The 13,081-nt window shown below is 35.0% G+C and overlaps 1 protein-coding gene across 7 annotated transcripts in view; it reads right to left on the bottom strand.

The window, feature by feature from the left end:
• Positions 1-13,081, bottom strand: part of Rictor (RPTOR independent companion of MTOR complex 2) — a 122,723-nt gene that overhangs the window by 82,466 nt on the left and 27,176 nt on the right. For all 7 annotated transcript variants that reach the window (XM_010607748.2, XM_010607750.2, XM_010607755.2 and 4 more), the window contains one exon: positions 3,280-3,377. In XM_010607748.2, coding sequence (XP_010606050.1) covers positions 3,280-3,315 — 36 coding nt within the window. In that variant the 5' untranslated portion in view covers positions 3,316-3,377. The remainder of the gene's footprint in view (positions 1-3,279; positions 3,378-13,081) is intronic.

The following is a 13,081-nucleotide window of genomic DNA, read 5'->3' on the forward strand; positions in this document are numbered from 1 at the left end:
TTTTATTCAATAAAGAAACAAACTTACAGATTTTATAGAAATACTAGCTTAATAAGTCTTTATAAACCCTGCTCTGTAACAGAACAAAATTCAGAGATACCTTATATTACAATTAAATTCAGTAAGCATTTTGTGCTAGTATGTGAATAAACTTTATAATAAAATGCACACATTTATTTATAATAGTGGTTCTTGAGTAGGAGCAATTCTGTCCCCCAGGAAACATTTGGCAATGTCTGGAAACATTTCTGCTTATCACAACTGGTGGTGGGTGGTATGTGGGAAGATACCAGGGACATTGCTAAGCACCCTTTAATGCAAGGGCAGCCTCCCCAAACAAATAACTACCTAGCCCAATATGTGAACATTGCCGACATTGAAGAACACTGATTTATACTAATAGCTTACCAATCTACAGATCAAGCTATTAAGCAGACTTACCATCTTACAGTAAACTTAAAAACAAGAAAAGTGTACAAAATAATACAAAACAAACCACAGATTGAAATGAACTATTACAAATCATATTTTATGTATCACACTCTATACTGAGATCTTGCCACCAAAGGCAGTAATATTATCCAGTAATGAAATCTTCCCACAACTGCCTTGTTGGTTAATCAGAGTTGGGCTGCAAGCCTCCACCTATTTGATCAAAAGCTCATCCTTTTTCCATTACATCACTAAGTAGTCAAAATGATTTTTGTTGAATCCAAAGTTGGTGCATTTTATTCCAGGGACAGCTCCTCAGACCTTGGCTTAGGGAATGGTCTTTCTTACTATAAACAAATTAGAATGAATTTGGCTACCTGGTTTTTAAACCCACAGGTGACTTAAAATAGTTAATTACAGCCAGGTGTGGTGGTGCAGGCCTGTAATCCCAGCATTCAGGAGGCTAAGGCAGGAGGATTGTCAAGAGTTCAAGGTTGGCCTGGGCTACTTAGTGAGTTTGAGACCAGCCAGTCTGAACTACATAGCAATAACGTCTCAGGGAAAAAAAAAAAAAAAAGCTAATTACAGTGCTTCTTTAAGCTGATATCAAGGCCAGAGGAAAATATGAAAATTTTTAAAAATACAAAACATACGAAAGTCAAGGGCTTTAGTTACAGAAGTCACTATATACTCTACAGAAAGTCTACAGTAGTATATGGTTAGGGGTAGAGCTCAATGGGAGACGAGTAACCTAATATGTGTATGACCCTGGTGTCTATTCTCAGCACTAAAGACAACAAACATGCAGTGGCATGACGTAAGAAAAGAAAAAAAGGGACACTTAGGAGGGATACTTAAAAAATGTTTTATACTCATTATGTCAAATGATAATTTTGGATATGAGATTAGTGAAAAAATATTAAAATTAATTTCACAAATTTCCATTTACTTTTATAGTTCTACCATTACATTACTATTAGACAGCACTGCTTTGGATTTTTCAGACTGTTTTATGATTCAACTTGTGCCAGTGCCAGAGTATAACCACAGAAATCACTGTTGTCCTTACAACCAACCCCATCTTTCAGAATGTTAAATGCTAAAATATGTGGAATTACATATGTAGGTGTTAAAACCTGGTTATGACCATAACTGTGAGCTCTAACAGGATAGAGACCTCTATTAAACCTATTTTTAACATTTAAATCTAGGCAAGTGGTAAGGCTAGACTGAAGACTGGCAAAATAAAACTGGGACTTAACACAAGGGAATGAAACTGGAAGATGAATTTTGTGACCTTGGAACAACACTGGTTCTTAAAATTTGACATCTGACCATCACAATGAAAAAAGATACTTGATGATTTCCATTACATTCATAAAAATAAGAACACAGGCATATTTTTGAAAGCGTCTTCTCGTTATATGTAGTTAATTTCTGAAAACTGTTGTTTAAGATATTGTTTTATCCTCCCTCGTATAAAATAATTTTCTCATATAAAAATAAATGTCAGAGTATTCTACTATGAATGTACATGCGCACACACACAACACAACACATTCACAAACAACACACTCATTTGCCACCCCAACTGTAAGGGAAAAGAAAAAAACCTTCAACATATTTTGTATTTATTGCAGAGTACTACACTGAAAAAAACAATTTTGTTAGTGACTATATTCCCCTCTCCTCAACTTTATGAAATAAAGCCAAATCCAAGCCACAGTCCAATTACTTAGCAAAAAGTTAAATATTTGGAAGTATTAAAACAGTGCTGTTTAAATCTCAATGTACACACAAATTCATAGAAGGATTTTTATAATACTAGATTGTGATTTAGCATGTCTGGAGCGGTACCTAAAATTATTTTGCAAGTAAGCATTTTTCAAACAGTTCCAAGGCGATACCAATGCTGTCAGACCATGGATTACACTTCCAGTGGCAAGGGGTTCAAACAGACAATTATTCCTAATTAAAAACAACTTATATTTAGTACCAAAAAGGAGGAAAGAACTGAAGATTTTGATAAAGCAAGTCTGGAGTGGTACCCAAAATAGTATATTTTTAAATAAACTCCAAGGTAATAACCAATGCTGCTAGACTATGCTACTTTAAGCAGCAAAGGGTTAAAACAATTATTAGTATACTAAAAACAATTTACATTTAGTATTTAAAAAGGGAAAATAACTTTATCCCAAAGGGTCCAAACAGTTTTTGATTTTAGGGCATCATCTAACACAATACATATTTTAGTGCTTGCCTGAGTTTGTGGACCAGCACTATGAGGCTTAAAAACATAGCAACCCACATGTCAAACTGGAGAATTTATATCCCTACAATCTACCTCAGGCTCTAATTCAAATATAGATAATAAGAATACACCATCAGGATAACTGAAAGACAATGCTAGTATTTCTGTGGGAATTACGATTATGTCTATAAAATACACCACATATATTATGTACAAACATACTGATACACTATAAGTAAAGAAAGACATATCTAAATATGTGAATAAAATAAATGTGTGAATCTATCATATTTTTCTTAACATATTTTCTATAATAAGTATATAATAATGTTTAAATGCATTTTAAAATTCAAAAATGCATGACAGCCAGACATGGTGAGATACACCTGTAATCCTAGCACCTCAGAAAGCTGAGATTACCTAAGCCCCTGAGTTTGAGACTATCATGGGAAATAGAGACCTGCCTCAAAAAAACAAAACAAAAACACATGACAATAGGACTAATACTGAGTGAATATAAAAAATTTTTTAAACGATGATTATGAAATAACTATTAAGCATGGTAAGGAACAAGGATAACAATTCAAGTTACGTACCTTTGTAAAATTATTCAGATGTCCTAGTTTTCTCATATTTGATACACCTTGCAATTTGGCCACATTTTGGAGTATCTCTCTTAAGTTATCAGAAGGTTCTAGAAGATAAGACAATTTAACATAATTTTAAGGATGTTTCCCTAATCAAACGTATAAAACATTAAAATTCCCAGTATTGGCTCTTGGTTTAAGTTTTACCCTCCACCCAAATCCACTCACTTAGCTGACCTCAAAGTCCATATGGATGACATCCAATTGCCCTTGCATTTCTACTTCACTCATACCTATGCTCTCACTCTGTGTGTCACCTGGAATTACTCAAACACAAAATAATAAATTTCAGCATCTCAACTTTCACTTCTTACTGTAATGTGGCAAAAGGGATCAAATACACCATTCTTATTTGAGCCAACCAAAAAGCTAGGTAAGATATATTAAATTATAGTTTTCAAGACACTGGACATCATACAATGCTTCTGGAAAAATAGAAACACATGTGTGTCCTACAATTTATCAGCTTCTTGCTTTATGAGTTTCCAGGGAGACGACGGATTACTGAAGAGGAGCAGTGTTAAGAAGGAACTCTGGAAATCTAGAAAGGGAGTCCCTCCGGTATTCAGTGAACAATTACCCTTGTGTGTGTGTGAGGAATTAGCCAAGGCCAGGAAAACAATCACTCAAAAGAATTAGAGGAAGAAAACCATGCAGTCACCCAGGTCAAGGAATAGTAACTGTTCCTTAAGAGACATACTGAAACATCTCATGGAAATGAGTACTCAGAAAAGCCTTGACTCAGCAGCGAGGAACCAATTAGATCTACAGACTATAATTATTTCTTTGAGCTTACTTATAAACCTTAAAAGTAAGTTGAAAGAATCAAACTGCTTCCAAATAACAAATGGCCAAAGCTCACGAATAGAAAAAAATACATGTAAATTGGGTGTGGTGGTGCACACCTGTAATCCCAGCACTAGGGAGGCTGAGGCAGGAGGATTGCTGTGAGTTCGAGACCAGCCTGGGCTACATAGTGGGTTCCAGGTCAGTCTCAACTACATAGTGAGACGCTGTTTCGAAAAAATACATATAAAGCACCTAACAAGGCAAATTTTACAATGTTTAGTATCCAGTTGAAAATTATAAGCCATGTAAAGAAGTGAGAAAACATATACCATAATGTACAGAACAATCAATCAAAACTGACGCCAAAACTTGCAGGTATCAGAATTACAAAAAAAAGGACATCACAACTGTTTTTATAACTACAGTTCTATGTTCAAAACTGGGCACATGCACTAAAAAATGTGAAGGCACTCAAATTTCTATAGCTAAAAATTATAATATCTTACATGAAAAAGATTTCAGATGGGAAAAACATAAAACAGTGAACTTGAAAAGGCAATAAATCTAAAATATAACAGAGGTACTTCAAGCAATTTAACATATATGTAAAATTGAAGTTGTCAAATAAGTAAAAAGATACACATAGAAAAACTGAAGAAATAATGGATGAAAACTGTGTATCTGATGAAAACAAGCCACTAAATTCAAGAAATTCAAACATCTCCAAGCATAAGGAATGTGGAGAAAACTAAACCAAGAAACATCATTATCAAACTGTTGAAATCCAGAGAGAAGTAGCCAGATTAAAAAGATAAATTACATAGAAAAGACCAAAGAAAAAAAATAGGGATGACAGATTTCTTGTAAGAAATAGGTGAGAAATACTGGAGCAATATCTTTAAAGTAGTGAAAGGAAAAAAAAGTTTTCAAAATGTAGTAAACATTCTAGGTTCATCTGCTTCACAGAAACAGGCTACCAGCCAAACAGGTCTCTCCAGGTAGTAGTTTGCTGACCCCTGGAATAGAAGTGTTGATTGCCTCAGGTTGCTATAAACTATTTTTTTTTTTTTGAATAGGGTCTTGAACTCGTGGCAATCCTCCTGCCTCAGCCTCCTGAGTGGTGGGATTACAGGTATGCACCACCATGCCTTTACTCTTGTATTAATATATTCAGCATCATACTTGTTAGATAAAATGAAAGCACAATCTTAAAACAAAAAGCCTTAATATGCTGTTCATACTTTGGTTTAAGAGCGATTATAATTTCCTTTGGATTCTATTTTAATAAATCTGGGCCAGGGATTTAGCTCAGTGGCTCCACCACCAGCCTGGCAAACACAGGACCTGAGTTCAATCCCCAGTACCAAAAAAAAAAAAAAAAAAAAAAAAAAAAAAAGTCAAGGAAATAATTAGAATTAGTATTTTCCTCACCAAATGAAACTGCACCTGCACTGTCTTATTTTACATTTAGCTTCCATATGGCTACTTTACTCCATTCTGTTTATAGGTAAGGTTGGCCATGACAATTTGGTATCAAACCACTAAAGCAGACTACTTATCTCAGCTATTTCTAATCACTTCAACATTGATATCTGAAATCATTCACTTGGTTCTACAGTATCTCCCATGATTTTACGATACATACACAATACATACATATAATTGGGAGGGTTGCTAGGGATTGAACCTTGAATCAAAGTTATTGCACTGATCTACATCCCTATCCCTGTTTTTATTTTGTTTTTCATTTTGATACAGGGTCTGGATAAGTCATTAAATTGCCCAGGCTGGACTACAATTTGAGATCATTCAGCCTCACCCTCTTAAGAATACTGGATTATAGGCATGTACCACCTTGTCTAGCTAATATATGTTTTTTAATGTGAGTGAAATTCAATTTAATTGTAAGTTGGTTTGCATGTACCTTTTTAATTAGTGACTTATGGAGTTATATGAAAAGTGGAGTGGTAGTGTGTTTTTGTTTTTGTTTTTTGTATTGGGGACTGAACTCAGGACCTTGCACTTACAAGGCAGGCATGGTGCCACTGAGCTAAATCCCAGCCCCCCAAAATGGAATGAAAGCCTATCACTGATTAGTTCAGATTCCATTAAAAATAATTATAAGAGGCCATGAATAAATTACTTAGTATTTCTGTTATTATAATTTGTATCCATTTGGAGAGATTGAAGAAGAAAAAGGGCCGGGGATTTAGCTCAGTGGTTCAAGCGCAAGGACCTGAGTTCAATCCCCAGTACCAAAAAAAAAAAAAAAATTTTTGTTGTTTTTCAAAAGAATTGTTAAAAAATATAATGTAGTTATTTTCACATACTAGTTACTGTATATAATTAAGAAAACAAAATTTGAATTTTGAAGAGAAACAAAAATGAGAAGAAATTTATTTTCTTGTCATAATGTCTGCTGTTTTTTGAAATAAACACAGTAATCAAGCTGAATAGGGGTACAGTTAATGTTCTCTGAGCAGATCAATACAATGCAATTCAAGGATTCTTAAAAGAAGGGTATAAAGCAAAATAATTTCAGAGAAGTTAATTTCAAGGGGTAAAAACTATGATGATTTATTTTCATTCTTTACATTATAGTCTTCCACTTCTCTGAATATAAGAAAGATATAAAATTATGAGTGTGACTTTAAAAAAAAACTAACTAAGATACCAGAGCTGGGACTAAATTGACATACCTGCACATCCCTATTGTTTTTATAAGTAAAAATGGGGGAAAGTACTTTAAAATAATTAAATAAAACAAATATGTTATATATTTTATGGCATGTTATACACATAACTTTCTCAACTGCATTGATATACTAGTCTGTATTACTACAAGTTATACATATTCATGTTAACATTTATTTTCAGAGTACTCTGAATATAAAAATATTTTTTGTTAAAAATTTTGGAAAATAGTAAAAGTCAAAGAAAATATTTAAAATGACTGTGATGGTTAACTTCAGGTGCTAACTAGATTAAGGAACACTGAGAGAAGTGGTAAAGCATTAATTTTGGGTATGGATGTGAGGATATTTCCACAGAAACTGACATGTGAATATGAATGGACTAAGTAGGGAAGATCTGCCCTCTATGTGGGCAGGAACCATCTACCTGGCTGGGCACCTGGATACAACAAAAACAGAGAAAAGGTGAACTGGTGTCTCTGTCTCTTTCTCTGTCTCTCTCCCTCTTCCCCTCCTGCTTTTTTCTCCTGCCTTAGGACATCAGAATATTATCGGCAGCTAAATTAGATAGAAATTAATAAAGTCAGAGGGACTGGGCTGTCAAGGCAATCAGCACAATAATAAAGACATCAGAATTGTGGCCTAAGGCACATCTGGAGAAGGCCAGGCCTATGTGCCTTTCTAAGGGATAAACAATAACTTGAGATTATATTGTAATTAGCACCACCTGCTCCAGTAAGTGCAGGTAGGTAACAGTTGCCCAGGTGGATGACTAGAGCATCTGGACTCATTCTTCCCCCAAAAATACCTTGCTGTCAGCCGAGCATGGTGGCACACGCCTGTAATCCCAGCACTCAGGAGACTGAGGCAGAGGCATCGGATCGCTGTGAGTTCAAGACCAGCCTGGGCTACATAGTGAGTTCCAGGTCAGTCTCAACTACATAGTGAGACCCTGTCTCAAAAAAACAAATACAAAACAAAACAAAAAAAAGCCTTGCTGTATGATTAGTTTCCCTATTGGATTAGCCAAGAGGCTGTACTTGTAATTGTATAGACTGACTGTAGTTTGACCACACTGTATCCACTGTGTGACTCTGCTATATAAATTCCCTTTGACAAAGGTCCTCAGCAGCCACCTACTCAGGACTCCTCCTGGAAACCCAGGAGCTATTCTTTTCTCCTTAACAACTCTCTGAACTTTCTTTGATTCATGATTTCATTCCTTGACATTGTGGGACCATGAACTTAGCACATGTGACATCTAACAGACTGGGAGTTACATTTTTCCTATATCAAGAACTTGGAATTCTTCAGCTAGTAAGTACATCAGTGCCTCCCTCTACCACCACCCCTGCTGGTAGCATTCCTGAGTATACAATGTAAACAGACTGCTGTGAGGCTTCTCAACCTCCATAATCACCTGAGCCAATTCTCCTAATAAACTCCTCTCAAATATCTCTCTGCAGGTATGTCCTACTGGATCTGCCTCTCTGAAGAACACTAATATTTAACCACCCAGAAATAATACTTTTGCAAAACAATTTTTAAGTCTTTTTAAAAATACAAAAAATAGAAACTAGTCTTAACTATTCTAAAATTAATTATCTTACAAGAGTAACTTATGTCCACACTCCTTGGAAATCTACTTTCTAAAACTCACATGCTAAAGTTCACATTTGCAGCACAGTATGCATACCAAGTCACTTATATCTGTTTCTGTATCTACTTTTGCCCAGTTGTATTTCTTATTCAAATGGCATGAAATGATGAATATAAGTTTTTCAAGTTACTGCTCTCAAACAACTAAGTTGAGTATTTGGAAAGACCTAATAAAAATTAGTTTTTAAAAAGAAAACTACTATTGAATTAAGGTGAGAGAAATGTCAAACACAAGATGGGAGAACCATTAAAAGCTAGAAGGACTCCATATACACTGCTTTACAAACATCTTTCATTTCACTTGGAATGAAAATTAAAAATCATACAATCAATGTATTCTGAACTATAGATGATAGATCATATGGGGGGCTCCAATTAATAAGCCCACCCTTCAAAGAGTCTTACCATAAAATATTTACAAATGAACACATAAAAGTTTTAGCTCAAAAAATTTCAAACTTTACATTTCTATAGGTGTATCGTTTATCCCAATGCTGAGTAACTCTGGTTAACCAATCAATGATCAGTCCAGAGTACGCCAGGAAAGAGGGTTTTACACACATACATGCACACACACAGACACCCACACACCCACACACAGTTTTGCATCCTGATTTCTCCATTTCCCCCATTTAGCATCAGTTTTACAATGATGATTTGTTAAATTTGTATTACATAACACAAAAATATAATAAAATCTTGGTAAGGTATAAAGTAAAATCACAAAAGAAAACATTTATACATAGTGCCTTATTTACACATCTACTTACAACTTTTCCAATTTTATGATGGTGTGAAAACTAAAAACATTCAGTGGAAACTGAACTTGAAATTTTAATCTTGTTCTGAGTCACTAATAGGTAATACACTCTCTCACAGTGCTGGGCAGTGGCAGTGAGCCACAGATCCTAGGCACCCACCTAATCAAAGAAATTAAACAATTCATATGCTACAGTATAAAGTATTGTTAAGCTATAGTATTTGGCAGGATAGGCCAAATGTATGCTACGTACTTTTTTTTTTTTTTTTTTTTTTTTTTTTTTTTTTTTTTTTTTAGTTCGAGCTAAGCAAGTACTCAGTCACTGAACATCTAATACCCAACCCTAAATGCAGTTCTAACATGGTATGTTCAACTTTGGATGAATTTACAGAACCATAACCCATCAAAATCTGAAGTGCATCTATACTCGGTTTCAACAAAATGCAGAATTTCTGCTCAAGAGTATTAAGAAAATGATCTGGGTATAGTGTTGTACACCTGTAATCCAAGCTACTCAGATTCAGGAGGCTGAAGTAGGAGGATTGCAATTTCAAGGCCAGCCTGGGCAACTCAGAAGACCTGTCTCAAAATAAAATAAAATGGGTGGTGAAAAAGCTCAGTGATAGTGTTTACCTAGCATGCAGAAGGCCCTGGCTTCAATCCCAAAAAGGGAAAAAGGGGAAAAAAAGAAAACACAATCCACAATATGGGGGAGGGAGGCATTCATAATATGTATTTCTGCAAAGACTGTCATAGGGAATATAGAAAGATCATCTAGAAATCAAGAATAAAATAAGCCAGTAAAAAGGGGATAACAATTCTGAATAGAAAAGATGTAAATATGAATGAACTTAAGTATGTGGCCAGTGAGTATAAGATGCCTAACATAATTAAACAGAGAAATACAAAATTAAAGCCACAAAAGTACCATTACACACCTAAAAAAATGGTTAAAATAAAAAAGACTGACAACACCAAATATTGGAAAGGATATGCAGCATCTAGAATTCTTACACACCACTGAAGGAATATTAAATGTTATAATCACCTTAGAGAGTTGGCAACATAAACCTATCTAAATTATGATCCAGCAACTCCACCATGTTAGAATTATATGCCCACAAATATACTTGTAAAAGAGTATTTATAGGAATTTGACTTGTAATATCTTCAAACTGGAAATAACTCAAATGTCCACCGCGAGAAGTGTGGAGAAACAAATTGCAATATATATATACACAATGAAATAGTAATGAACAAGCAAAAAAAACCTGACACAACATGGATCAATTTTGAAATTAAAAGAAACCAGCCAAAATAATACATACCATATTATTCTATTTGATTTAATTCAAATACAAGCAAAAGTAACCTCTAATGATAGAAATCAGACAGTGGTTGCAGGGAGATAAAATGTGAAATGAGAAATAAGTAGAAGGGTTTCGGCAAAGGGATGAAAATATTTAGAGGTAGTTGTTACACACTGCATAACTATCAAGTGCACACTTAAATGTATACTTAAAATACGTATATTTTATATTAGTTATAGCGCAACAAAAAGTTGGCATTGTACCAGAAAAGCTCCTTCTATATCCATAAAAACATTACAGATTGAGTATGCTGCATCTAAAATGCTTAGGACCAAGAATATTTCAGATTTTGGAATTACTTGCATTACATAATGAAATATATAGGAGATGGGACCTAAGTGTAAACATGAAATTCATTTGTTTCAGATAAGCTTTCTTCATACAGCCTGAAGATAATTTTATACAACACTGGCATATTGGTAGTGTAAATCTGCATTTTCACTGCGACCTGTATTTGTGTATATTTGTATGTACATAAACATTTCATTTTGAAATGACTTCAATATACACTTCAAATGACTTGCTGCAATCAACTATGGTGGCCTCAAAGTCGTGGTGATCCTTCTGCCTCAGTAGCCCAAGTGCTGGGATTACAAGAGTACATCACCACATCTGGTTTTGACAGTGGTGCTAAAGTAGAAAACCTGAGCTGCTGGAGCCTGGGCATTGACATCTCAGAGTGAAAAAACTCCAAGAGAACCCCGACACTGAGATTGGAAAGATTCATTTCTGAGTCTTCCCTTCGGAAATCCAATTAACTCTCACAAGGAAAAAAGCAAAAAGTCCCCTTGTGCTTCTAGCACAAAGAGAAGAAAAGGAACCATTTTGAAAGAGGCCAAAGCAAGCTATTCTTTGCAGTAAGACCTGCCTCAGAAGAAATTGTATAACCAGATCCTGATGTGCTGATATTTGAGCAAACCATAAATGACGTGGGGGAAAGGAAATACTGAACTACAGACTTCCATGTGAGAAAAAGAGAACATCCAACTCCATTCTACTCTAGCCACTCTGCCTCATCTAAGGAAAGAATGTTGTGGGGACTGACTTCACATGCTCACTAAAAGAGGAATATAGAATGCTGCCTCTCCTGTACCTTACCATCACATTATTGAAGCCCTATTTGCAACAGTTCCTATTAGAGATACTATATACATATCATGTCTGGATATCAAAATACATACATATGCGGGGTATGGTAGCATACACTTGCAATTCCAGCACTCAGAAGGCTGAGGCAAGAGAATCACAGCAAGTTTGAGACCAGCCTGGGCTACACAGTGAGACCCTTTCTCATTAACACACACACACACACACACACACACACACACACACACACACACACACAAATAAATAATTACATAATCAGGCACACTAAAAGGCAAAAAACACACACCTGAAAAGATAATGAAAGCATCTGAACCAGATAAGACAGGAACACTGGACTTATTATCAGAACAGACTAGGAATGTAAAATAATTGTGATTAATATAGGCTAAGGGCTCAAGTGGATAAGGCAAACAGCATGCAAGAACAGATGGACATGTAACAGAGACAGAAATTCTAAGAACACACTAAAAAGAAATGGTAGATATCAGAAATACTATAAGAATAATAAAGAATGCCTTTAATATCTTATTAGTAGACTGAACATAGCTGAGGAAAGAATCTGAGCTGGAGGATACATCAATAGTAACCACTAAAACTAAAAACAAAGAGAATGAAGACTGAGAAAAAGAAGAGCAGAATATCCAAAGCCTGTTGAACAACTATAAAAGGATCGCATATACAGAAGTAAAATACCAGATAGAGAAAAAGGAACAGAAGAAACTCTTGAAACAGTAATGGTAAGAATTTTCCCCAGATTAACGTCAGACATCAAACCACAAATCCAGTTAAGAGAACAGCAAGTAGGATAACTACAAAACAATAACAAAAACAAACAAACTAAAAACACCAAGGACTACAGAAAATCTAGGCCAAGGGGGAAAAAAAAGTCATAGGGAAAACAAAAAACAAAATGTGCCTATAGTGGAATAAAGAGAATTACATCTGATCCTACTCAAAAGGAATGCAAATAAGAAGAGAATGTAGTGAAATAAAGTGTTGAGAGAGAAAAACCACTAAAGTAAAAATCTGTGTGTGAAAGTATCCTTCCATAGCAAAAGAGAAACGAAGACTGTCTCAGAGTAAACCAAAAGTGAGAAAATTTGTTCCCAGTAGAACTGCCCTGAAAATCTAAAAGATCTTTAAAGAGGGAGGTAATAGAAACATGAATTTTCATAAAAAAAGAAAAAAGTGAGTCTTGGAAGAACAGTGAACCATGAAACAAGGCTTGAGAAACAGAATAAGAAGCAAGAGGGCCGGGGATTTAGCTCAGTGGTTCCGCTGTCTGCCTTGCAAGCACAAGGACCGGAGTTTGATCCCCGGTACGAAAAAAAAAAAAAAAAAAAAAAAAAAAAAAAAAAAAAAAAAATTGTTTG

This window comes from Fukomys damarensis, unplaced genomic scaffold (genome assembly GCF_012274545.1).
Source record: "Fukomys damarensis isolate Sample0158 unplaced genomic scaffold, DMR_v1.0_HiC HiC_scaffold_1, whole genome shotgun sequence".
Classification (NCBI taxonomy): Eukaryota; Metazoa; Chordata; class Mammalia; order Rodentia; family Bathyergidae; genus Fukomys; species Fukomys damarensis.